Source organism: Colossoma macropomum, unplaced genomic scaffold, assembly GCF_904425465.1.
Source record: "Colossoma macropomum unplaced genomic scaffold, Colossoma_macropomum, whole genome shotgun sequence".
In the NCBI taxonomy this organism is placed as follows: domain Eukaryota; kingdom Metazoa; phylum Chordata; class Actinopteri; order Characiformes; family Serrasalmidae; genus Colossoma; species Colossoma macropomum.
In genome coordinates this window covers 23,671,548-23,699,070 of record NW_023494796.1, presented here as the reverse complement: position 1 = coordinate 23,699,070, position 27,523 = coordinate 23,671,548, and the positions used below count along the sequence as shown (strand labels likewise).

Here is a 27,523-nt window from a genome sequence, read left to right as displayed (position 1 = left end):
ATTTGCAGATGGTTGGGTCTCATTTTCTCTGTCTCTTTTAATTGTTTTTTGTACTCTCATTTTGGAAACTCCCTCAGTTATTTTCATTTGAATTCTTCTTCCTCATAAAAGTGTATCTAATCTCCTCAGAAATATCTCCTGAAAACTTGTGCTTAATCCCTGTTTTGACTGCAAATTAAATAAATGAAGAGTGATCTGTCTATAGGTAAAAAAATAATGTCCCATATTTGTTTTATGTACATTTAACTAATCTTGATCACTAACCTTAGTAACTAAAAATAAGTGAAAAAACACATGAACACAATTTTTAACACACAGACACACACACATTGACGTCAGGTGACCATGCGCTTCAGGTATCTTTGGCCTTGTGTAACACACACCATACTGGCGGCTCACCTGCCTTACACACGCACATACACCGTCTCCATGGCAATTCCCACAGGCCTTATTTACATGCTGTAGAGCCTTGGGACAAGAGCACAGGGAAGAGCACGAGTTCGAGAGTGTTCAATAGTGAGAGAGGTAGAGGGAGAGAGAGGGAAATATAGCAGTAGCAGTAGGAGGATCACCCTATAAAGCGCAGAAGGACTTTGACTGTAGTGTATTTGGCTGTTGTGTGGATGTAGTGTGTTATGATGTGGAGCTGACACAGGTGGGAAACACCCGCAGTTCAGAGAACAGGTGAGTAATCAGACTCTTTCACGCAACAACCGGCTCTACCCTATATCACTTGACATTGGTAATGATGCAAAAAGAACGGTGGACAGTTGCTTGATTGCTAATCAGCTCCTGCTGTGGAGGATTCCACTGTGAGCTGCTCGCTAATCCACTCTGTCAGTTCTTACAAAGCTAGTCATATCCTATTTCAGCTCAGCTGTACGTTTACAGTATGCCTCTGTACTGAAACACTGTTATAACAGTCTGGTGCTCTAGACAGTGAGGAGTCACTAAGTTGCTGTTAGCCAGCATGCTAACATGGTAGTTCGGCAAAATTTGCACAGCTTTCCTCTTACCTAAGTGTCGTCGATCAGCCAAGACATGTTTGTTTGTTGTGTCTGAAGTTTGCTTCTTTAGTTTTGAGGCTAGTGCAGATAATATGTAATGGAAGCTTATGAACACAAGCTAGCGTCATATTAACCGCACGTTTAAATCATCACACTTGTCTCAAACTGTGAGTTGTTAAGTAAACTCAAATAGACGTTCCTATGTGGTTTCTGACACCGTTTACTTGCTATTATCTATAAAAATGTAATAAAGTATGTAGCATAGCTGAAAACAGGAGAGGAGATGATTTTGCGGCCCGAACTTTGTTTATATGTTTGTTTTTCTAGATAACAGTGTGTCTTACAGTTGTATAATGTCTCAAAGGATAATGACCGCCATCCTTGTAATATACAATAGTAAAAGGTTCTTGTTTGAGCATTTTGAAATGGCAGGATATTTCCCTGCTAGAAAAACCAGCATACACCAGCATATCACTGTTGAAACAAAACCATATGTCTTTATTTTTGCCGTTTTTTTCAGGTTTTGGCCTAATTTGAAAATGCCTGTTGTCCACATTGTGTGTAAATTTCATAATAAGTGGACCAAAAGAAACGGCCCAAAATGACTCTGAAAAAAGTCTGGTTCCTTTGACTTACATTAAAAGTAATGTATGTCTTTTCCTTCTCCTTGTAAAGTTGTCATTTTGGAGGTACGAGGTGACGCTGATATGTTGTGGTTTGGATGATCGTGCTGGGTGACCATCTGTAGCAGCACCAGACCAGCATCACACCAGTATAAACCAGTGTAAACCATCTTAGGTTTTTTTTTTCAGCACGGTTAACTAGGCTCCAATAGATCATTTTACTCTTGGATTGATTAAACTCTTGGATGTCCAACACATTTCAAACCTATTATTGTATGGCTTTGTTTTTAACTTAAGATGTAAATAAAATGAGAAATTATCATAAAAACAAAAACAATTCTTCAGAGGCCAATTAAGAAAGAAATTAAGACCAATTTCAAAAGCTTGTGCTATCTTAAGAAAAATCCGTATAGGGTCATGCTGTCTTAGACTGTACTGTTTGACCGTTTAAGCCTCTACATCTGTAATGTCTAATGAGTATTGAAGCATATTCAAAGTGTATCTCACGCTGTCTGTGATTGGCTATTAAATGTAGAGGTGCACTCATACGGGAGTTGTGGTCCGATGCTAATATCCAATATTTTTTATGTGCCTAGTCAGTTGGATTAGCGTTACAGAGAAATCTAACATTTATTTCTGTAGGCTTAAAAATGCAGTAAAATGAATAAATATATTTTAGCGCAGGAACTCAGCATCTTTAATGAATACAGTAGTGTGCAAACGTTTCTGCACCCCAGTCGAATGATGTTTTGTTGATTTGAAAGTGAAAATAAGTTCACACATCCTCTACAGAGAACACAGTTTATTTGCTGAATTTATACATTTACAAATTTAGTATCTATCAGACAGATGTTAAGCAGATGTTATGTGCTGATACCAGTATGATTACCATATCATTGTGCATACTTAATATAATGTAACATATCCTAAGAAATAATTAGAGCTTTTAATTAGAGTAATTCAGATTGAAATGTTTGAGAACGTCTTATGTCCTGAACTCTTTAGTCTTTCTCAAAGCTGTTTAACTCTTGAGAAAGTTTTAGGTCCCGACCAATAAAGTACTTTTGTGTCTGATATCAGTGAAATGGTGCAGTGTAGAGAAACTCTGATTTTTCTACAGTGGTGGTGATAGGAACCAGGGTTCACAATGTCTACAACACAGATTTAGCTATTTTATTTACCATCCAAAACCTCCAGTGAACCTACACGTCTTCTGGGTTTTTATATGTGATGTTCATCATGGTAAAATAATGGTAAATATGATTCTTTGGGGTCTATTTTGCCTCACAACACCGTGCATGTACCCATCCACCATGAATTGATCCTAAAACAATATGTTTTAGGATCAAAAACCTCAAAGGCTACTTTAAAATCAGCCCATACTGATACTGATATTGATCAGGAGCTAGAAAGTATGTATTATGCCAATTGATAACTAAAATTGATAAATGTGGTTTAATCCTTAACTTTCTCTGAAACGTTTTACATTGTAAGTCGATTTTTCCTTAATTTCCTTGTTGATTTTGTTTGTGTATTTGATTATGCATGTAAAAGAGAGAGAGAGAGAGAGTGAATGGACTCTGATCTCTGCCTGGCATTCACGTAATATTGTTACTGTAAAGATGTAATGATTTACTGACGGTGGTTATATAGAGGCTTTAGATAACACAGACATTCATATGGACTATAGATGAGACAGTAATGTAAATTACCATCTGCAGGACAGATAATGGCCCCAATCACTCCAACTCGGCCTCTCCAAACCCCAGAACTGGGACGAAAGCTGAAGAGCACGTTTTAGCTCGGTGGAAAATTGTATATCAGGGTGGGCTTTAAGGTTGAGGGATCAGACTATAGGAAGAAACAAACTGCATCAACACACGAGCTGTTAGAGCACTGGGTGACAAGCCGTGACATTCACGCTAGTATTTCACAGGAAGTAAATAGCCAGTTTTGCACTTGTGTGATTGACGGATAATGTGTGAAATTTGAAATGTCGAAAAGTCAACCAGAATAGCTGCACATGAGTCAGCGGGTGAGTGGCAGGCCGCTAAGCTGGGTCATGCTATTCCTCCAGAAGAATTCTGCCCCCTGTATTACAAACCGAAGCAGGAATGCCGCACTCTGGGCGGGGGAGAGTGAGGAACAGCTAGGTCACACGTTCACATCATGTAAAATGTGGGTACGAAGGTTATTATGTTAATCATGAATTTGGGGAGGTTGCTGTTGTAAGATTAGCAGCTTCAGTGTATAGGGCTCATGATTCATGCTAACTCAGGATTAGCTTAATAACTCAACTAACATCAGTGCTTTCTAGTGATTCTTATAATAGTTATAGTTCTTATAATAGTTATAGTTATTCTATAATCAGTTAATATGACTGATAGAATCATTGTGTACCTTTGTTCGTGATGGTGTAATACAAGATAGAATGAAGTACCATTGGACTGTGTAGCATTGGGGGGGTTATAAATATGCTACCTTTCAAAAGTTAGGAATGATTGGTCATATTAATAATCAAACTCTATAAAATAAACCAGAAGATATTTTAAGATATTTCAAGTTTTGGATGAAGAACTTTTAAAAGAAGAACTTCAATTATTTAAAAAAATGTAATTATGTATTTTTAGTTCATTCTTGTCAAGTTTTGTCAAAACATTTGCTGTTTTATAGTAACACTTTGATATTTTTTTAACATTGCATTCCTTAATATATTATTACACAACTGATTTCCAGTATTGTTCAAACATTCGGAACCACCATTTGTGGTGTATAAAATGATTCTGTTGTTAAATGGAACTGTATATGTAACTTTCAAAAAGGAATAACATCTTTATAAAGCAATACCTGAGTATTTATAAACAGCTTAAGTCAGCTTCCACAAAATGACAATGTGTTTCATGAAGTAAAAGACGTTGTATTGGCCTGAAGGAAAAAATAGATAAACATGTTTACATATATGTTCCTAAACAAAGCCTGTTCCATTTAAGCTCTGTTACTTGGGAATGATGCTTCATAACATTGTTATTAATGGAGTGGCTGTCCATCGCTTTAGCATAAGGATGCAGTATCATTTAATTCATGAAACATCCTAAATAATTTGGCTAAAAGTTGAAGAGATGTTAGATGTGTTCAGAATGATGAACAGACAGTGATTCCTTAATGACTGAGAAGGCTGTATAACAAAGAAGCTATAATAAAATTAATATTCAGAATTCCTCGCCTTTGAAAAGTGATGGCCAAATCTCAAGGCAGATAAGAAATTAATGTAAATGTACAAATGTTACTTATTAATACTTTTTGGGTTTTTTTTCTTAAAAAAATAGAAATATAGAATTAAATATCTAAAAATAAATTTTAGTAAGCAAAAAAATGTGGCTTGTGCAAAACTTATGGAACCTTTTCCATTTTATGCTTTAGTTTTTTCCAGGATGTTAAACTCAGCAAATAATAACAGATTGTGCAGTCAAATGTGCACCACTTGTTTCCTGTAGGTTGTGTTAACTTATTTTCAGTTAAAAATAAATCAGCAAAACATGTCATTTTACCAGGGAGTGTTCAAACGTTTGCAGACGTCTGCCCCTAGTTTATAACATGTATCCACATTGTTGATCATTATTGTATGTAAAATAATAAAAAATATGAATTCAAGAAGTCATTTCAAACTTTTGAACCGTCGGTTGGGGCTGTAAGAGCGCGGCATTGTTGCTGTGTTGTTTAGCAGCAGATGGAACTGGCGTGCCCTTCAAACCTCACTGATGAGTATTTGGGCCTCATGCATTTTTAGCCTGGTATGTTATTTTTTCCGTCTTCTCTGCGGATGCAAATGCGGCCGATCTTGCCACACACTTCAATTTGCCCTCTGACCTTTCCTCTAAAGCACTCCCGCTCACCTTAATCTCCAGCATCCTCTTTTAATTACCCCCTAAAATGAAAAACTAAGAGCAGGAAGATGGGCGAGTGAGCGAGAGAGAGAGAGCGATAAATGCTCTTGTGGAGATTGAATGCTGGAATTAGAGTGTTAGAGTGTTTGAGCGAGCCATGGCAGAATGTGATTTATAAATAGGAAATGACCCTCTGCATATTTTATGTGTGGTTCCTGTGTCGGCCATTTTTCCCGCTCCGTGTTCTGCTTTCGGAGCGCCGTGTCCTGCCTGATGCCCTGCTGAAATATTTAGAGCAACCGGAGACAATTACCAGGCCGTGTGGAAGAGCAGGACACGGTGGCCGACACACACACATGTCCTCAGACTGGCTCCAGTTCAAAGCAACTAAGCGGGCAATCTCAGCCTTGCAAACACAAGATATCAACTTTTATCGATTCCTATAGCTAGTGCTGACATCATAACTCATGCATAGGCATTAAATAACATCTCTGAAAAAAAAAACACTTGAGTATTTATGAACAGCTTATGTCTGCATTTGCACTGATACAGGTCTCCTATCATGATATTGATTGAGCGCTAACACGTTTTGGAAGGCTACCTACATTAGGACTTCATAACTACTGCATAATCATTGAATAACATCACTAAAATGCAATTCTTTAGTATTTATAAACAGCTTATGTCAGTATTACATTATTCAAAGCTGAGCATTAACACAGTAACACTTTTGACAAATGTAAAATATCATGTATGGACATGATATAATGGGTCAATGGTCACCTAAATATCCTCAGATATCATGATAAATGGAAATATCCTGATATTTACCATTATTGCCCAGCACTATGAGAAGCCTCCCTCAGTATAAAAAGAATTCTAAAAGATTTCATCCTTGCTATTGTTAAGGTCCCATGGATGTGGATGAAACCAGACACTTTCCTCAGAGTGATTTCTTTCTAGAGAGCTTATAACACTCATAGAGTCATTTCTGAAGGCCAACATTAAAGGTTAGCTCTTGTCGTGGCTCTTCCTGATCTTCAAAAGACTAAAAAAAATAGTAAAGTCAAGATTGTGCAGGGCATCAAATGAGTGGGTTAGTTTGAACTGTTTGTAGAAGGCTCTGGCTCGGAGCTTTGATCAGGTGCTTTAGCTGGAAAGTGTGCTCGCTTTTACTCTTGAACAGTCATGGGCAAACAGCGCTTTGAGAGAATGAGTTAAACCGATGTTAACTGATGTGGACTGTGCTTCAGTGTGTGTATAGAGAACGTTCGTAGGTGTGTTAGTGTCAATTAAAACACGTCCCTGCTTCAGACATATCCAAGACCGTACAGGGTTCCTGGAACATCATGCACACATGCACATTTCTGTTCTTTTAAGATCAGTTCCAGGAATTAAAGAACTCTTCCATCTCATTAGCAACATCCTCCACCTTCAAAACATTCACCCTTTACAGATGTCCTGCTAATTAGGAAGTATTTGTCCTGTATACGCCTCAGGCATAATGGTTTCTAAGTGGGTCTTCAACGAGGTTGAATCATGCAAGATGAGTCAAGTCTTAAGTCCCAAGGGTGCAAATCTGAGTCATTTCTTGAGTCTTTGGGGTCCAAGTCGAGTCTCAGGGCTCTAGAGTTCTGGTTCAAGTCGAGTCTCGAGCGTATGGCGTCCAAGTCGGAGTCAGGTCTCTGGTGTGAAAGTCTAGACCCAAGTGTCTGGTGTTTGGATTGAGTCTTGAGCATCAGGGTTGTAAGTCAGAATCAAGTCTGGAGTCTCTGGGGCCTAAGTTGAGTCTCGAGTCTTCGGGGTCTGAATGGTGTCCCAAGTCTCTGGAGTCCAGGTCCAAGTTGATACTCCAGTGCCTGGCATTTGAATCTGAGTCAAACCTTTGGTGTGAAAGTCTTGATTCAACTGTCTGGCGTCCGAGTCAAGTCTTGAATCTCTAGTGTCCAGTTTAGGTCTTGAGTCTCTGGGGTCTGAGTTGAGTCTCAAGTCTTTAAGGTACAAGTCATGTCATGAGTTTTTCAAGTCAAGTCTTAAGTCTCTGAGGTGTGAGTCTGCGTTGAGTCACCAGGTCTGAGTTTGAGTCCTAGTGTGAGTCGTGAGTCTAGAATGTGAATCAGACTCGACTCAGGAGTTTCTGGGGTGCGAGTCTAAGTTGAGTCTTGAGTCTCTGAGGTTTGAATTGAGATTCTGGGATGTGATTCTGACTCGAGACTCAAATATCTGGGGTGTGAATCATATCTGTAGGGTGTGTGTCTGAGTCGTGTCTCTAGTCTCTGGGGTCCTTAGTTTAGGCTGGTTACTTGGTACACTTGCTGCCCAGTCAACAGTTTCAAGTTTAAACACAGCATTACAGCATGTAGCGCTTTGTTTTGTCCATGTAACTGAAAGGTTTTCTGGATCGAAATGCTCATCGTTTAATCAACATTGAACCTGATGCTCCTGCACTTATTTACCACAATAAGGTCATTTGATCAGTTTTGGACGTGTTCCTTTTTATTCTCATCATTTCATGAGTCATAAGTCTCAAACTGAGTAATTTAAGTCCAAGTGAGTAGCATGTCAGTCAATGTGCAAACTCAAGAGCTCAGATCTGAGTTACTGCCTCAAGTCCTTATCTGTGGTTTAAGGGTATTAATAGAAGGTCTGTCTGGATATGAAACACAGCGTAGCAGCATGTAAGGGTGGATGATAAAACATCAGATAATAAAAATATAACAGCAGATGACTTGAGCACATTTTAATGAATGTGAAACCAATGTTATTTTTCTTTTTTTCTTTTTTTTTTTTTGCTGGAATAAACAAGCAAAGAGCTGCCCACTTTTGTAAAGTTGGTGAATGTTAAAGAAAAAAAAAAAAGCCTTGGCTAATTTGCTGTTAATTGCTATTTTCTTTTCTCCATGATTTTGTCATCTAATTGAGGACAAATTAGGTTTCCAGTGGTTGCTAGGCTAACGGCAGTAAATTCTCATTGAAGTTTATTTGAGCGCCTCAGGACAGGATGAGAATTATAATTTCATATTTGTGAGCCCGAAGCACGGAGAGAATCCGGTGGCCTAGTGACGGATGCTGGCGTGTTTTCACTTTGGCATGCTATTCTAGTGTTTAGAATGGTAAGACTAGATTATTCCCAGTTGACAGCACATGCTCAGTTGTGGGACATTGCCCCATTCCAAATGAGCTGGAACCAATAGCAACCAACAACAGCTAATTAAGCTCCTACCTAATGAACGGCCAGGTGTGACTTATTAATTGTAGGTGTAATGATACGATAAATTAATAGAAGCTTCATTTGAACGCTACGTTTCAAAAAAAGGTGAGTAAACCGTAGACTTCAGTGGCCTTTATTGTTTCTATTGCCAGTATATTTCCAGTTGTCCATTTTTCAGGAGATATTTGTGAGGAGATAAATGTGAGATAATCCACTTGAGGGGGAACGTCATGGGTGGAATGAGTGAAAAAAACAGGAGTTTTCGAAAATGCAGTGTTAAAAAAAGATTGTTACTTTTGGATTGTGAAAAGCAGAAAACACAACCAAGACCGAGCTTTGGAGGAGTTGACAAATATCCCTGCAGAATTGAAGAAACTAAGAGCAAGGAAAATGAAAGCAATAAATGAAGAGTGGCCTCCTACATTTTGCACAGTGCTCTGTATAGAGTAGCCTATATACACTATACACACCAGCAACCTAAAAAGGAAGCGTTAAAATTTTAGTTCAACTCAGAGAACTGAGTGATTTCTTATTCAGTTTCTGAGCTCTGCTGCTAATAATGATGTTATTACCTGAACTGTGCTATACTTTTCAGAAGGTAGAGCAGATTTAGAGCCTTGCTGAGAGCAGATTACTGCTGTACAGTCTCCATACACCTGGCCGAGTGTTCACCTGAGCGTGCTTGGGTGCTGGAGCTGTAAATAATGCAAACACACGCAGGATATGGGAGCATATCAAATGAAAAACCTGCCATTACTGAGCAGTTTTGCCTGCAGCAAGAATGATTCGGCCCTTAGCCGTGCACTTCACACACTCTCACTCGCATTGTCTCTCACTGAGGCGCACACTCTGTCTAGGTGTGTAGAGGAGGATTAGCCGGGCAGTGTCATTAGTGAGCGTATAGCGATGACATGAGGTAAATGACACAAGTGTCTGACTCTGGAACAATCCAATCAAAGACCTACCGTCTGATTACAGCCACTGTTACAAATGGAGAGTAAACAGAGCCAAATGCCAATACAGCCAGATACATAGGACCATTTTACTGATGCTTATGGTGCCTCGATTGGCAATTGAACCTCCATTAGACACTGTACTTTGTTAATCAAGCATTATTCATTAGAGTATTGCAAAAGCATCCAGAACCTGTGCAAGAAATGCTCAGCATAGCTTTCAGAGTTGCATTCTTTTTGAAAACCATCATGGTTTTATTGATAATACCATTTATCTGGTCAAATTGAGCCAAGCTTTATTGTCTTTATTGTCTTTCATTATACACTGTGAAAAAAAGTTTAAAAAAATAAATAACTTGTTTGCCTTGATGTGAATTGGAAATCAGAGCACATTTTTCTTCTTAATGTGACATAATTCTGAGTGAAACAGGCGACAATAGTGGGTGGGACATGATTGAATTCTTCAGGATTTGACTGGATCGTGAAAAAGGGATAGGGATGCATCAACAGAGATACTGGTATTGAGTATTAATACCAACATCTTATACCTGATATAGCTGATACCAGATGATATAAGGCGAGTGCATGCTGCTGCACCAGTGAACAAACAAATTAAGCTGGCAGGGAATGATGTGACTCTGCATGTACAGTGAAGTGTGCTGACGCTGGGGCAGTTGGAGGCCAAGTCTCTTATTTATTTTGAGATGTTTCGGCTGTGTTTTAGTAGCTGTAGAGCATTTATGGTGTAAAATGAACTGTTGTGCTGTGTGTGTTTCAGCAGAGAGGAGTATGAATACTTAAAAATGCTTCTTTGTGAAAGTATGTAAAGAAGGTTAACCCCTCAAATGGCCAGGGCCCACCAGCAGGCCCAAAGTTTGATTACACACTTCTGTAACCTAAGAATATCTCAGCCACTGAAGTCCCTGTAGTTACTGAATAATAAGCCTTAGTATGTAATAAGCCTGAGATTTTAAGGGGTTAACTGCGTGATGCCTTGGCCCCTGAGTTGGCAAAGTAGTCGGGAAACCACATGCCCTAGACATCCGTGAACAAAAGTCCAAGGGAGCATAACTGGCCGTGCTGTCTCTGAGTGGGTAGGATGGTCCTACCTCTTCGCCAACCAAACTGGGTATTTGTTAGCTGATGTAATAAAATTGGCAGTTTGAATTGGCACCGGCTCCAGCACCCCACCGTGACCCAGAAGGATAAGTGGTTTAGATGATGGATGGATGGATGGATGAATTGGCACCGAATGTCCAACATCCAACAATACAGACAACGTGGAGTTGCTTTTGTGCAGTGATAGGTATTATGGTAGTGCACAGAAAACTACAATTCCTCATGCTGATCCATTTTACTGTGACCAATTTGGGCATACACAAACACACAGCTACTTTGGGGGGCAATTTAGATAAAGAAGAACAAACATAAAGTCTCTAAATGCACCAGGTGAGACGGTCACCTTGCTGTGTTTAACAGAACGATAGTCGATAATTATAATTATCAATAAAAGCAATAAAATAATTGTGATGTCCAATCAAATAAATTTTAAAGCAACATTTAAAATTTGACTGATATTTGTGGGCACACTCTTTAAAAAAAAAAAAAAAGGTTGCATTCAAGCTTTTTTGAATGGCTCCCTAAAAAAATGATTTTTGAGCACAAAGAAGGTTTAAAGCATCTGTATCAATTTAATGGTTCTAGCTAGAACCTTTATGTTATTCCAAAGTTAAAACTTTAAAAAGGTTCTTCACACTCACTCATTTAATGGTTCTGCCTTAAAAGCAGACATATACCTTTAACAGTTTTGTGTACACTATCATTCAAAAGCTTGGAATCACTGTTTTCAGTCGTATAAAACCAGTGTTGTTCATAATACATGTATAAAATGATTCTAATGTGATGCTGCCACACTACAACTTTACAGATTTCAGCTAAAAAGTAGGAAACTGTGAAAATGAAGATTGGTTAGATTGTGTAGAAACAGAAATAAGCTGTGTATCATCAAGAATGAAGTTCATATCCAAAAGATCAAATCTCAACTTCTCAAGAAATGACTATAAATAAATTGTAACATTATATAATTTAAACTCAAGAGCTTCTGACCTTTAAAACGGTCTAAAAATATTGAATAAAGAAAATCTTAAAAATCTTCTTGTGTTTAGCTTATAATATTACCATGGTTTAGGTAATTATTGGATAAAATAATTACAGCTTTAGGATTGGAGCATATGTTGTTAATTAGCGCTGTAGTGAGTGAGATGAGTTAAGGGGTCAGGGATGATGCATGGTTGAATCGGTTGACCGCACTGGCCGATGTCTGTATGGTTGCCCAGTATGCTGACCCTCCACTCCTCTCTCCTTTACCGCTCCATCCTTCTCTCACTCCGCAGGCATAAAGCGAATTGCTGTTGCCATAGTGACGCCCCAGTGCGGTACATAATGGGTCTTCTGACGCAGCTCAGGCTTCTGCTGTGGAAGAACTTCACTCTGCGCAGGAGACAGAAGGTACACGCGCATGTACACATGTCCAATCACCAAACACCAGTCACAGCCCCCAAAACAACAGCAGCAGCAGCAGCAGCACTGAGAGCTGAGGAGCCTTATAACGAGTGAGGTAGCTTCTCTGATCTGAAACACCTGCTGAGAGAGAGAGAGAGAGAGAGAAACAGAGAGAAAGCACAGAGAGAGACACACAGAGAGACAGAAAGAATGGAAGAAAGTGAGAGGAACGGAAAAAAACAAGCAGGAAAGCAGGAATGAAGGAGAATGAGAGAAAAAAAGACAATTAGAGAGGAGGAGAAAGTGAATTAGAAAAAAAAGAAAGAGAGCAATAGGAGAGGGAATTAAGAGAAGAGAGAGATGCAAAGAAAGAGACACTAATAGAGAGGGGAGGAAGAAAGAATCAGTAAAAGGAGAGAGTTAGATGGTTAAGAGGGAGGGAAAGAAAGAAAGAAAATGAGAGTGAGTCAAAGAAAAAGAGAGATGGTGAGAAAATAGGAGAGAGAGTGAAGAAGGGGAAAGAATGAAAGAAAAAAGCTAAAGACAGAAAGAAAGAGAATGACTGAAAGAAAGACACAGAGAGACAGAAAGAGAGTGACAGAGATGACAAGAAAGATAGCAAAAAGAGTAAGAGAAAGAAAGAAAAAGAATAGAGAAAGAGGAGATAGGTAGAGACAAATAGAGAAACAGAGAGAAAGGGAAAGAAAGAAGGAAAGAAAAAAGAGTCAGAGGGAGAGGATGACAGAGACAAAGAAACAGGATGACAGAAACAGATAAAGAAAGCGTATGAGAGAGAGAGACAGAAAGAACGAAAGAAAGTATCAGAGAGAGAGAGAGAAAGAAAGAAAAAGTGTATGAGAGAGAGAGAGAGAGAGAGAGAGAACAGATGTCTCCTGTCTCCGGAGGAGGAGGAATAGTATCACCTTCACAAACAGCCCCTTTAAGACTCCTCAGTGCTCTTCAGCATAATCATGTTGAACAAACTCCTACAGTGTTAAAGTTCAATCAAATGAGCTTAAATTAGCCTTGAATTAACACTCTTTCGCTTCATTCAGTCTATCAGCATGCACTGTTGAACCTCAGCACATCCTTCTTTACACTGCATGCAACTTGTTCATGCTCTTCTCACAGCTGCTACCAAACATACTGGTCCTGCTGTTTCTTCAGCTTCACAGCATGTAAAAATACATGTTCAGAAACAGCACACTACAGTGGAGGACCAGGGCCTCTTCTAAACTTGTGAGGGGGATACTGGAAGAGTTTGTGCACAAGAATGAAAAAAATATTAATATGTCAATAATTTAGGGGGATGAAAGTTGAATAAATGCTAGGGTAAAGAAAATAAAACAAAAAAAAACCATATATGGGATAAAGTGCTTCTATAAAATTGTCTATAAATAAAATAAAGTAAATAAATTCTACTCACTTACGGAGCTTCTCGGTGGATCAGAGGCTCTTAACACCTGCTTATTGTGTCTATAAAGAAACAGCCTGTTCCACATCACAATAACCAACACATGCACAGGAGTTTAGCTTCACCCATTCTGTCAGCCAGTACTTTTGGGGTCCAAAAGTACGAGACCACTAGTGAAAATGCGTTCATTAAAGGTTTCATTACAAATGATATCAGCATAGCACTTTGTGTAAAGAGTAGAATTTCAGAATTTCCTAGTATTTGGTGGTGTATCTCCTTTTAGTGTGCTCAAGCTGCAACTCCTTAAGTTTGTGCAAAAGCCTCTGATCAGTAGATGTAATCCACCTGAGAGTCATCTGAACACGAGCTTCAGAGGAAGAAAAGAAAAAAAAATCAGACCTTTTGTACGACGGCCTCAACACGGTGGTGAAATTTGCTTCTGTTTGATTTGTTGAAGAATTCTTCTTTATTATAAGAGTCATAACTTTCCTTTGTGTTAAAGTTTTCTAAAACTTTGTTGTTTATTTCCAAGTTTGAATGACACCACTTCGCTTTTCAACAATCACTTTTCACTCTGTATCGGTATTAAGGGCACAGCAACAAAACCAGTTTTAATCGAATTCTAAGACAGGCATGTCAAACTGGTGACCTTCCAGGCCAAAGTGCTGCAGAGATTAGCGTTTACCCTCATCTAACGCTCTGAATACAGTTCATCAAGGCTTTGCTAATGAACTGATGAGCTGAATCAGGTGTGTTTAAGTCAGTGTGCTGAAGTCTGCAGTGCTTTGGCCCGCAAGGACTGGATTCTGACACGTGTTCTAAGGGATGAAGAGAGGTTGGGAAAAGGTCACAAGTGGAGGAAAAACAAACAGATACAACAAGTATGTAGGATACAGGCCCATTAAAGCCCATTTGGTTAACCCTTTTGGGTCTGAGGGCATTTTCTTGATTTTTGCATATCTCTTTTTGCATATAACATGATAGCCATATCATGTTTCACAGTACTCCGTTATCTTCATCACTACTTTCCAAAACTGCTGCAGCAACTTCAGTGTCTGTAAGCCCTTTGCATGCAATTTTACATGTGTCATCAAAGTCGACTGAATGAAGAAGGAATTGTTTCCAACAACGTCCTTAGTGATTTCCTGAGTGTCTGTTGGTCACACGCTGAGAGGCAGATGACGTGTATCTCAAGCCCTCTTCACAGCCTCATAACTCTGGATGTGGGTCAAGTACGATCTCGTGATGAGATGGAATGGAAAGAGCGACTCCGATTCAGGAAATGTTTGAACCCTATTTCTACACTGTATCAGAACCACATTCAGAAACATTGAATTTGACATGCGGGTGAGTGGGTTGGTGGACCCAAAGGGTTTATACAGCCTTGTTTGTATTTGTTTCTCTGTGTCATTGAGTTTTATGTGTGATGAGAACAGAAGGTCTGAATGTGAACTCTGGAGATTCCCTGCTTGTTCAGGACAGGTCTAAAAGCTGGGCCTCTGCAGGGAGCAGGGCTTGTTTGTGTTCTTAATGTGCTCTTCAGAGCGAGCCGAGTAAGAGAAGGACAGCGCACAGACTGTGCGTTCTCTGGTGAAAGTTCAGCCTCGCTCTTTTCCCCATTGCTCTCAGAGCTGTGTTGTAAAGTGCATTTGCCAGAGGCACCATTTGGACGCATGTATCTTTAATGATTCGGGTTTGAGGCCATATTAAAGCCGATTAGCACTTTAGCGTGTTTAGCAGAGCAGATTCCCTGGAGCTCTGTCATTACTCCGCTCTCTCTCTCTCTCTCTGTCTGTGTGTTAGCCATCTTGTATTAGCTGCTCACCTGTCTCTGTCTCTCGCCTGGCTAATGTTAGCCTAATGATGTACAGTAGGCCGCAGCAGGTTGCGCCGTTAAAGCTTACTGGTGTTGGCAGCAGTCGTCAGGTGAGGTGTGTGAGTGTGGTGTCTGTATGTGTGATCACTGACTAAGCTGTTAGGTGAATATCTTGTCTCCATGTCTATGTCAGGATGATACTTGTTGTTGCATATAGACGGTCAGTTAAACTAGAAAAGTGCATTTCCTGAAGAAAATGCAGTAATTGGGCAGCTCAAGCAATTCCCTGTTATTACTAGGGTGTTACTAGGTGGTTGCTAATGTATCCCAGGTGGTTTCTGGGGTGTTACTAGGTGCTTGCTAAAATGTTTCAGGTGGTTACTAGTATGTGGCTAAGAAGTTGTTTCAGGTTGTTGCGAAAGAGTTGCTTGGTGGTTGCTATATCCTAGCTGGTTGCTAAAGCGGTTATGAAGCGGTTCATATGTTATTCTAGGTGGTACCAAGGATGTTAGTTGCTGTAATTTTGGAGGTGGGTGTTAGGACATTGTGGTAGTTTTGGTATCCTTTGTGGTTGCTAGAAGTTTCTGGGTGGTTGCTATGGTATTTCAGCTAGTTGCCAAGGTTTTGCTAAGTGGTTGCTATAGTATCTCTGGAGATTGCTAGTGTGCTTCTATATGGTTGCTGTGCTGTAATAGGGAGTTGATAGAATATTGCTAGGTGGTTGCATGGTGACATATGGTATACAAACTTTGGCACAACCATTCCACTTTTTTCCTGGGGTAATGTTTGCAACCTGTTAACCGCATGTCTAATCAAAAAGCTGTAAACAAGCACATCCAAACATGCCGGAGTTGGTATTTTGAAAAGTGAGAGGACAATAACAGAGAAATAAGGAGGAGGAGAAGAAGAAGAAAAAGAAGAAGAATATGACAACAATAGTATGAACTGAAGAAAAACCAACATAATAAAATAAATTGCAAATAAACAAAGAAGCTTCTGGTGTTCTCAGAACAAAAGACTGACCACCGCAGATCCCAGACCTCAACATCATTTAATATGTCTAGGAGAAGGGGAAAATGCAACCAACTTCAGTAATACATAATGGTAGTAATGAGATCAAACTAGCATTAAGTGTCTTATAGACATTGAGGTGGCTTCTGACTTTTAACTCACCTTATTCATATATATATATTTGATGTGCAGATTGACTTTATTCCACCTGTACTATGTGGAACATATGTGATCAGGTTAAATAACTGTACAAGAACCTGTCACCAGAGAAATGTCTGCTGTATGAAAGTATTGTATTTTCCAGTATTCTGCCCTACAGAAAAGAAACAGAAGAACAGTTCCAAAGATCTGTCTTTCCAGCAAAATCTGTTGAAGGTGTATAAGTGCTACAGCAGTTGAAATCAGTATCTTCTATATACCTACAACTTATCTGGTTGGACAGCAACAGAACCTGGAGGCTGTTTTTCTCAGTTTGACCACTCACAATAGCTACTGCTCGCTGCCTCTGTAGGGAATTGTTCATCACATGTAGGCTTTCATGGGATTTGTTGTGAATAGTAAGCCATAAGAAAACTTCTAAGACATTCTAGGCCAGACTGTAGTGTGGAGAAAGTAGACCATCATAGCAAATGAAAAGTATATCAGAGAACAGAATGTCCAGTGCATAAAACTGTTGTGCAGTACTCTTGGGGAAGTGTAAGCCGTTTCATGGGAATTGTAGGCCATCATGCACACCTAAAGATGGTTCTTCAAGAGTTCTTTAATAAAGAAAATGGTTCTATATAGAACCAAAAACACCCAAAGAACCCTTTGCATGATTAAAGGGTTATTTGCATCATAAACGGGTTCTTCAGATTGATGGAGAATGTGCTGTAGATGGTTCTATATAGAACCTTTTTGAAAATGGTTGTAATGGTTGAAAATGAAAACCTCATTTTCTGGTTTCATTGTTTAAAGCACTTGACTAGTCTTTAGATGTTTGCAACTTGCATAACACTGAATTTTATTTGCGTTGAATAATGTAAAGCATCCTGCAACTCATTTCAAACTCAGCTGCAACAGTTGCAAGCGTCTCAAATTCATGCAACAATGAATGAAAATGCACTTAATGCATCATGTAATCATGCCAAACAGCTTTATTATTATACTTTGCATGGTGAAATGGTTCTTCACATTGATGGTGAATATGTTGTATATGGTTCTATTTAGAACCTTTTTAAAAATGGTTATATATACCATCAAAAGTGTCCTTCACATTGGTGCAGAATGTGTTGCATATGGTTCTATTTAGAACCTTTTAAATATTCTATATTCTATATAGCACCAACAAGGGTTATTCTATTGTTACAGTGCCAAGCTTGTTAAAATAGAGGAACGCTTTTTGCTATATAAAACAGTTTTCAAATGGTTCTGTATAGAACCATATACAACATATTCTTCATCTATCTGAAGAACCATTTCACCATGCAAAGAACCATTTAAGCATGCAAGTGATTCTATGTAGAACTCATGGTTTTAAACATAACCATTAACTTTATTAAAGAACTATTTTTTTAAGTGTGTAGCTTTAATAGATTTAAGTTCTATCAGTTTCCATGTATTGTTTTTTAAAATTTGTTTTTAATTTTAGTTATCAGGCCTATTTTCTACAAGAGAAGTAAAACTTCTTTAAAGATCAAGAATGTATTTGAAGTTTCCCTTTCAGACGTATTCCAGATTCAGACAACTGACTTGCTGAAAAGATCTGAAAAGATTTCCAAACGGGGTGTATGTAGGGCTGAATGATTTGCAGTTGTGATTTTTGTGATTTAAATGTGATTACTGTCTATAAAGTTAGCTCGGGCTCTTTTTCTCTAGAACACCATTGTTTTCAGACTCAAGGCTTTAACACTGAATGTAGATTACCAGCCTGCCAGTTCATGTGCTCTGCATTATTAGTTTAGTTTATTCTCACTTAAAATGCTAAGCGAACATTGAACAATGTAGAATATTATTACAGTTGAATGAAGAGAGACCAACATTCCCCAAATCACCAAGCTAACATTTCAAAAACATGTTTGAAATCACTGGTCAAACCTCTCAAAAACTGTGTGAATAATTTGTGGCCCTTGACTCATTTAACAAATTTTTTTATTGGTTTGAAACGGTGAGTCTGGTGGTCCCCTTAGGCTCTTTGCAGTATTACAGCAGACTTGAATTCAGTTTATCAGCTCTTACTACACATGATGTTAGAACAGTGCAATAATCCGTTCAGAGGAGGGGGATGTTACAGAGGGAGCGATAGAGATGGAGATGGGTTGCAAGACTAATAATAACACGTGAATTGACTGACTGTGAGATGAAGTATAGTACAGCAGCCCTCAATCTCAGTCTTAAGGGCTGGCATTTCTTTGTGTTTTCTCTAATCTTTCATACATGCCTCAGATGATTAAGAGCTTAATAATTGCCTGATGAGATAACTCAGGTGTCTTAGAGCATGGAAAGCTTAAAATTGTGCAGAGTATATGGTCTCAAGGATGGAAGGGTACATCCTGAACAGCTCCACAGTCAAATTCAACATACCTTTGCCTTGCTGTTTAATGACCTGCAGACTACTCTCTATCTGATTCATGAAACTTAGGTACAATATGGAAACAAGCAGAGATTTGAGTGCAAATAATGAATCAGCTTTAGTGCATAAAATCAAGCACCAGCCTACCAGTAAGTGTTGTAGTCAGGACCGCTAGAGGCGAATCTGAGTCAAAACCAAGACCTGAACACATCAAGTCCGAGTCACATCCGAGACCTGACTACACTGAGTCTGATACAAGACCAAGACCTGAACACATCAAGTGCGAGTCACATCCGAGACCTGATTACATTGAGTGTGATTCAGGACCGAGATCTGAACACATCAAGTCCGAGTCACATCCGAGACCTGACTACATTGAGTCTGATTCAAGACCGAGACCTGAACACATCAAGTGCGAGTCACATCCGAGACCTGACTACATTAAGTTTGAGTCAAGACCGAGACCTGCACAGATTAAGTCCGAGTTGAACCAAGACTTGACCACATCGAGCATGAGCCAAGACCAAGACCTGACCACATCGAGCCCAGGTCAAGGCCAAGACCTCACCGCATCAAGTCGGAGTTAAGATCAACACCTCACCACATCGAGTCAGAGTTAAGACTGAGACCTGAACACATCGAGTCAGAGTTAAGACCGAGACTTTGTAGTAGTTGAGTTCTTTTCTGAATGGCTGTCTTTGTGTCTATGCTAAACTCACCTCTGTTGTTTGTTGCCAAAAACCTTTATTTTGGTCTTATCTGACCATAAAGTGACACTGAAGGTTCCAGTACTGGCTAGAAGACTGTAGGCACTTGAGTATGTCGGTCCTTGACGGTAGAGGCTTGTTCTGACAAACCCACCAAACAACTAGTTATGTTGGTGGTGTCTGATTGGAGCTTGGGAGATGTTCTGACCCAGACACTAATGTCTGCAGGCCCTCAGTTGTGATCTCACTGCGCACGAGTCCAGCATAGACATTCGTCCTGTGCACTACAGAGTCTAAACATCTCCAGTTATTTTAAACTTCATTACTGCACTTATAGTGGAAATGGACATTTTCAATTGTAGCATTTTTTTATAGTCGTTTCCTGATGCAACTGAACAACCTCTTGTCCTACATCATTACTGTCTTCTCTGGTCTTTCAGGAAACAGGAAGTCATGGCTGACCATTTAAGTGTTCCTAAGTGCTCAGGTGAACTTTAAAACATAAAAATAAATGGGAATAAACTTCAGTTAGATTTCACTCTTATTATTTGTTTACAGGTTCTTTCTAAAATACATGGGGTACTTGGGGTTCTGTGACCCCCCCAGTTAACCTTTTGGACCGCTTGAATGTCTCAAAATCTAAATTTTGGGGGGTTCCTTTTCGTTAGGGAAAAATAGACATTTCAAATACAAATTCAGGGAGGGGTCAATGTTTAGGAGCTCCACTCAACTGCTCACCCTTTTGGTCCTTTAAAGCCTAGCAACTATAACTATAACCTGAGTTCCTCTGAAAAATTTTACAGTATGCCACAGCGTATTTGTAAATCTGAAAACTTGCCCAATTTCCTAAGAGCCAAGTGAATTATCGCTCTTTTCAAGACAGAAGAGGTTTGTAAGATCTCAGTTAATGTGTGGAAAAGTGCATCACCAAACTAGAAAAGAGCATTTCCAAAAGAAGAACTGTTAAACTCTACATTTTGTTGCCATTGAGGCTAGCATCAGCACCATTATTTAGTTTTTATTTATTTAGAGTTTATTTAGAGTTAGCAGCCAGGTAATGCTAGAGTAACACGCTGGAAGGACCCCCTCTAAATACAGAGGTATTTCGCAATATTTGAGGGCACTGTAGCATTACACTAATGCCTCAAACATAGGCCCTTTATCAAGCCCATAGGCTTTTTGCTATCATATCCACCAACAGTTGGTATGACATTTGTGTCTTTGCAGAATTTACTTTGTTGAAATGTCCTGTTATCAATAGTCTCTGATCCATTTGGGGGCTTTTTAGATAATTAGATAATCGGATGCTGGCAAAGGCTGACTGAATGACTAATGTAGGGGATTTAATGGCATTTCTGAACAGGTCAAAAGGCAAAGATTTTATTATGGCTCCATCCTTCAAGGAATTAATTTTGTTCACGGTTTATTCACGGTACACCTATTTTATTGAAATATGAGCTTATAATAAAAGCATACTGATTGTGGCATTAAAGTACAGGAGGTTTTCAATCTGGGAGCTACTCTCCAGAGACGGCAACTGTAACAGCAGGTGTTTCTGCTGAGAGCTGAGCGACCTGCACTCCGATAAAGAGGGCACCTCACCAGAGAGAAGTGTGTGTGTGAGTCAGAGAGAGGGAGAGTACATGTGTGTCTACATAAAGGAAAGGCTATGAAATCTTTCTCTCTCTTTCATTTCATTTCATTCCAGCCTGTTCAGTTCATTTGAGTTCAGTGAGCTTTTATCATGACAATTTAAAGAAAAATGTGCCAAAAAACAATTTGACTGAATTGACCTATTAATTTTAAGTTACAAACCTCAGATAGTAGACAAAAAGTATTTATTTCTTATAATACTATACACACTATAAGATTAAGAGGTGACATTTTTATAGTACTATAAGTAACATAGCATTTATGTAGTACTTTAAGTAACGTAACCTTTGTAGTACTAAAGGTAACATTAGCCATTTTTATAGTACTATAACATGTAGCGTTTTAATATTACCGTAAGTGACGTGACATTTTAAAGCACTATAAATAATGGATAACATTTTTTTACAACACCATGAGTAATGTATAAAAAGTCATATAAAATGTGACATAACATTTTTATAGCACTGTAACAACATTTGAAAGCACTGTAAATATGGGTACCATCATTTTTTTGCAGTGCTATTAGTAGCATGATTAAAAAGTCACATATGAACATATGTAACATATGAACACTATTATAAGTGACGTAACATTTTATAGCACTATAATAACATTTTATTGTGCTGTGAGTGCCATTGCCATGAGTAATATTGAATATGTGTATAGTACTGGAAATGAACATGACACTGTACTATAAACACCATATTTATAGAACTAAAAGTAGCACGTGCCATTTTAGTAGTACTATAAGTAACGTAACATGTTTAAATGTATGTTATGCCACCGAAAAGACTTCTGTTTTAAGAAAATTGTAGTATTTTATTTCATATTTGTCTCTTTGTTCCTCTTTATCCACTTTACAATCTCTCTTTATTCCTCATTGAGTTCATTTCAGTTCAGTTGGGTCAGTTAATTTAAGTTCAGTGAGCTTTTTTTACCGTGACATTTGAAAGAAAAATGTGGTAAAAAATGAATTTGACCTATATGACCCATTCGTTGTAAATGCTAAAGCTACAATAACATGGAGTTGTTCATTACCGGCACTTTAAACTGCATTTCCTTTGTTACATTTTGTAACAATAATTTTGATCAATAATGACACCAAAGGGAGTTCTACTTTAAGCACATTTTAGGCATTCTAGAGTCTCTCTTGGAGTTCATTTTATTTCAGCTTATTTGATTTGACATGCCTGTGCTCTCCCTCTGCATTCTTAGTTAACCTTTGCAGGTTGTTGTGATGTGATAGGTTCAACCATGGAAGGACACCAGACTCCTCCTAATACAGACAACTGCAACATTCACTGGGCAAGCACTAATGTGACCTGCCTTACCAAAAGAATAGAAAAAATGATATCTAGCTAGGTAGCTCCAGTCATTAGCTAGAAAAAAGCTGGCATCTGACCAGCATTACCAAGTTAGCTAACATTAGCTAATGAAAATATGAGAATATTATGGCTTTTTGTTACAATTTGCTGTAATTTCATCGGAGTGGCATGCTGTACGTTTTACATTGCATTTTTTCCTTTGGATCCATTATGGCACTAACACATGTACTTTATTAAGCTAAGCATTTTAAGATAGCATTTTCTTTTTCATTTCATTTCAGTCAGTTCAGTTCGTTTAAGTTTTATGAGCTTTTTAAAAATGGCCCAAAATTGATTAGACCCATTTGATTAATTTATTACAGATTCCAGTCTTGTGATAGAAATTGAGATCATAATGTTTAGAGTTTTTCTTAAAGTGTTTTATTAAATTATCTTTTATCGATAAATTATGACAGTAATTTTTTTTTTAAACATGTATTTAGAAAGGTTGATAACACTTGTATTCATAATGCTTTATAAATGAATATATACTGTGTTAAATGGTATACGTATCATCTTGTAACGTGTGGCATAAGCCTGTTTAATTGCTCCTAAGTAGTTATAATGACACGCATAACCCTTTTTTTTGAGTATGTGACTTTATGAATTCAGATTTCATAATACAATATAATGTCTGTTTGTTTAATTTTACAACCAGCCTCACTAGTTACACCAACCACAGCCATAACATTAAAACCAGCTTCTTGTATATACATTTTATCAGCTCCACTTACTATATAGGTGCACTTTGTAGTTCTACAATTACAGACTGTAGTCCATCTGTTTCTCTGCTTACTTTGTTACCCCACTTTTTAATGTTTCAATGGTCAGGACCCCCACAGGACCCTCACAGAGCAGGTATTATTTTGGTAGTGGGTCATTCTCAGCAATGCAGTAACACTTGACATGGTGGTGGTGTGTTAGTGTGTGCTGGTATGAGTGGATCAGAGATTTAAACACCTCAGTGTCCCTGCTGGACTGAGAATAGTCCACCAACCAAAAATATCCAGCCACCAGAGTCCTGTGGAGCCATTGTACAGGCTTATACAAGCATCATATGGTATTGTGTATACTATAAAATGTATTATAAATGCATTATATATACTGGATTCATAGGAAGTGTTAATGATATTTTACTGTTCTATTCTGTCTTATTTCATTTAAGTAGGCTTTATTACAATGGCACTTCAAAGAAAACCATGACCAGATTTCACCCATTCATTTTAAATGACTCATGACAGCAGGCCCACATAGTTCCAGGAAGTATTTATAAGCATAGAAACATGAGTACAAAGATTTCCTTATAGTGAAACTTTAAATATTAAATTCAACATTGCATCTTTTTTATTGAGATTAATTATGGCACTAAAAGCAAATCTCAGTTAAGCACATTTTAGCATTCTAGTCTCTCTCTCTCTCTCTCACTATTCCCGTCTCGCCTGGCTGGGGAATTTTGCGGCGAACGGGGCGGGCAGGTTGAGAGATGGCAGGATTAGGGAGGAGAAGAGAAGAGAGAAGAGATGAAAGAGGAGAGCCTTCTCCAATAGATGACAAAAACATCAGCGCTGAGAGGATGAAGAGGGATGAAGAGTCTCGGAGCTTACAACTCCATTAGCTACTCGCTCGCCGGCCTGCAGATAGAGCTCTACGCGGTTTTGGCAGAGGCAGTCTTCTCTACTCTCATTCCATTACATCTGCCAGTTTGTCAACAAGCCAAACATCATTCGTTTAGAGATCCAAGCGGTCCAAGTGTTCGGATGAGGAAGTCTTTAGCTTGTGCAGGACGAGAAGCACAGGCAGTGCAGGTGCAAAAATATATCGATCTGGGGTTGCCGGGGTCATCTGCATCAATTTTGGAATGTTACAATCAATTATAGTGATATTCGATAAAGCAAGAGCTCATTGAGAAACGATAAGGCTATTTCAAACATAACGGTCCAAAAGTCTGAAGTCACGTTTGTGTATTTGGTAAAATAATTTGGAATCATATGAAAAAAATTCATTCATTCAAATTCATTTTGAGGATGATTCAGCGAATCGCCTCCTAAAGAATCAGAACCAGTGGTTCTGCTAAAAGAGAGGGTGGTGCCGTTACTCATCACTCTAGCGCAGTGGCCCAATCTCAATGGTCAATTGGCCTGTATTTGTGAAAGTTGATTACAAATTTGATTGTAAAATGAATGCACAAAAATTTCACATAGTTTAGTCATTTACCAGTTTCATCTTTGACATATGTCCACAACCAAACTCACATCTAATGGAAGTGCAAATTTGAGTGTAATATCTCAACAGCTTGTAAGCAAATCTGTGACACGGACCATGTTGAGGTTTATGTATGAAAAGTTAAGATATTACTTCTTCCATTGTAGCACATGTTCAGACGACTCTCAGCCTGTGTTTCATGAAAATGATTACACAACACAATCACATCACTCTATCATCTGAATAAAAGGCAGCATTTTGTTCATTTTACATTTCATTCTTTATCAGTCTTGTAATTTTAACACTATAAATCTATTTAAGCTTTGATCCGTGAAGTGGGGGCAATGCACCTCCAGCTCAGCAACCACTCGCTCATGAGTCAGTGGTTGCTGAGCTGCAGGTGCATTGCCCCCACATCTGCGTGAATTAGGGCATCCTTCTTGTAAATTTGCATATGAGAGCAAATTAGGGTGTGCCAACTGAAAATGATGAGTAAATGAGTTTTTTGTTTTCATGCAATGAAGCTGATTTATCAGTAGCACCCAAATCACTCCTTGTTCATTGTTCCCTGAATCTGACATGGAGCACTCTGTACATCATTTGTCATCATTGTCATCAAATCTGTGCTGGTTTCTACAAATAAGGGGAATATGCCATTGCACCTCTGCTGCTTTGCCTACAGGCCATTAACAACCAAACTGATGAAATGAATGTTCCTCATATCATAACCTAACGGTTTCAATAACTGTTATGTATGCTGATCCCTCAATTACAGTGATGCACACGAAAGCCACTACTCAAGGCCTCGGGCGCTTACGACGAAAGCACAGCTGGACAGCACAAATGATCTGCATCAGGCACATCAACCTAGAGATAACCAGCACAAGACAATAGCAGAATACCATCAGAACCTGTCTGATCAAAAACACAGTCAGCACAGCTTTCAACAAATAACACCTAATGGCACCTGAAGTTTTCTATAGGAGAAAATGTGGCCAGTTGTTTTAAAGCAGTGTGTTAACTTTGCCTAGCAACAGCCTCGTGACCGGAAAATGAGCATTTTCTCCAGTACCCTGTAAAGCATTTCTCTGTGCACTGAATGTGATGGAGAGTCGGGAGCCCACAAGGTTCTGGCTCTCCACTCAAGTATTAAGTATAAAAATAGTTTATGGTCATCTCTTGGTTTTTGCTCATGGTAGCCGGTATTGCACTCAGGGTTGGAGTGGTGTTGGAGAGCAATGGCTGTCATAGTCATTCATTTCAAACATTTATTACCAGAGTTTAGCATCTGCCCCTTGATTACTATTATAATTGAGGCTTGAGTCAGCAGGCTTCTGTTCTTTAACCAAGTACAGCGGAAGGCTTTAAAATGATTGTCTGTAATAATCAACAGTTCAGTACATGCACAGCACACATAGACTAGGTTGGAAAAACATTGAAGTATTCATCAAAGGAGGAAGGTCTGCTACCTTTTTCTCAGTATCCTAGTAACGTGCTGTCTCTCACTAAATTATCTGCTGTTAACATATGTAACTGGTCCACTTTCTGTGGTCCACCTACTTTATAGGTCAGCTATAGACTCTTAAAAATAATTGTTCTTAAATGGTTCTTGGTTTGAGTGTACAGTCTTTGGAAAAAACATTAATTGGTATGGAGCCTTCATGCTACCTGAAAGGTTCTTTTATGGTGGAAAAGAGAGATTATTTAAACTTTAAAAAGGTTTTTCACACTCGCACGTCTCATTTACATCATGGGAAAAAAACCCTGACGTCTCTTTTGATGCATATTCTATGTTAAGATCAAAAATTGCTTGATCTTTAGGCTGTAGGCCTGCTACTTAATGATGTGTCTGTCATTGCAAGGTAGCAGGCAGGTAGCCTGTATGTATTTTGCTGAAGGCCCAGTGTGCATAACCAAAATGCTAAGAGAGTGGTTTATTCATTGTTTTCTTATTTTGGTAATCTCCTGCCACAATGAGAGAGTATTAAATTAAACCTGCCGACTCCTACTGATGTCTTTACAGAGGTGGTGATAGCATCGATCATGATGTCTGCAATGCAAATACAGCCATTTCATTTACTATCCAAAAGCACCCATGAATCTACAAGTGTCTTATGAGTTTTAAAATGAATGCTGGTGATGGTAAAATAGTGGAAAATCTAAAAAAAAATATGAGTGGATCAGACAGTGCTGCTGGAGTTTTTAAACACTGTGTCCACTCACTGTCCACTCTATTAGACACTCCTACCTTGTCAGTCCACCTTGTAGGTGTAAAGTCAGAGACGATAGCTCATCTGCTGCTGCACAGCTTGTGTTGGTCATCCTCTAGTCCTTCATCAGTGGTCACAGGACGCTGTTGGCTGGATATTTTTGGTTGGTGGACTATTCTCAGTCCAGCAGTGACACTGAGGTGTTTAAAAACTCCAGCAGCACTGCTGTGTCTGATCCACTCAGACCAGCACGACACACACTAACACACCACCACCACATCAGTGTTACTGCAGTGCTGAGAATGATCCACCACCCAAATCATCCCTGCTCTGTGGGGGCCCTGTGGTAGTCCTGACCACTGAAGAACAGGGTAAAAAGGGGGCTAACAAAGTATGTAGAGAAACAGATGGACTA

General features: G+C 38.8%; 1 protein-coding gene across 3 annotated transcripts in view; it reads left to right on the top strand.

The window, feature by feature from the left end:
- Nucleotides 1-443: 443 nt before the first annotated feature.
- Nucleotides 444-27,523, top strand: part of LOC118816660 (phospholipid-transporting ATPase ABCA1-like) — a 249,179-nt gene continuing 222,099 nt past the window's right edge. For 2 of the 3 annotated variants that reach the window (XM_036583169.1, XM_036583168.1), the window contains exons 1-2: nucleotides 446-684; nucleotides 12,072-12,186. In XM_036583169.1, the coding sequence (XP_036439062.1) occupies nucleotides 12,121-12,186 (66 nt within the window). In that variant the 5' untranslated portion in view covers nucleotides 446-684; nucleotides 12,072-12,120. Of the gene's footprint in view, nucleotides 685-12,071; nucleotides 12,187-27,523 lie in introns of all 3 variants that reach the window. The other variant, XM_036583170.1, reaches the window with a different exon arrangement.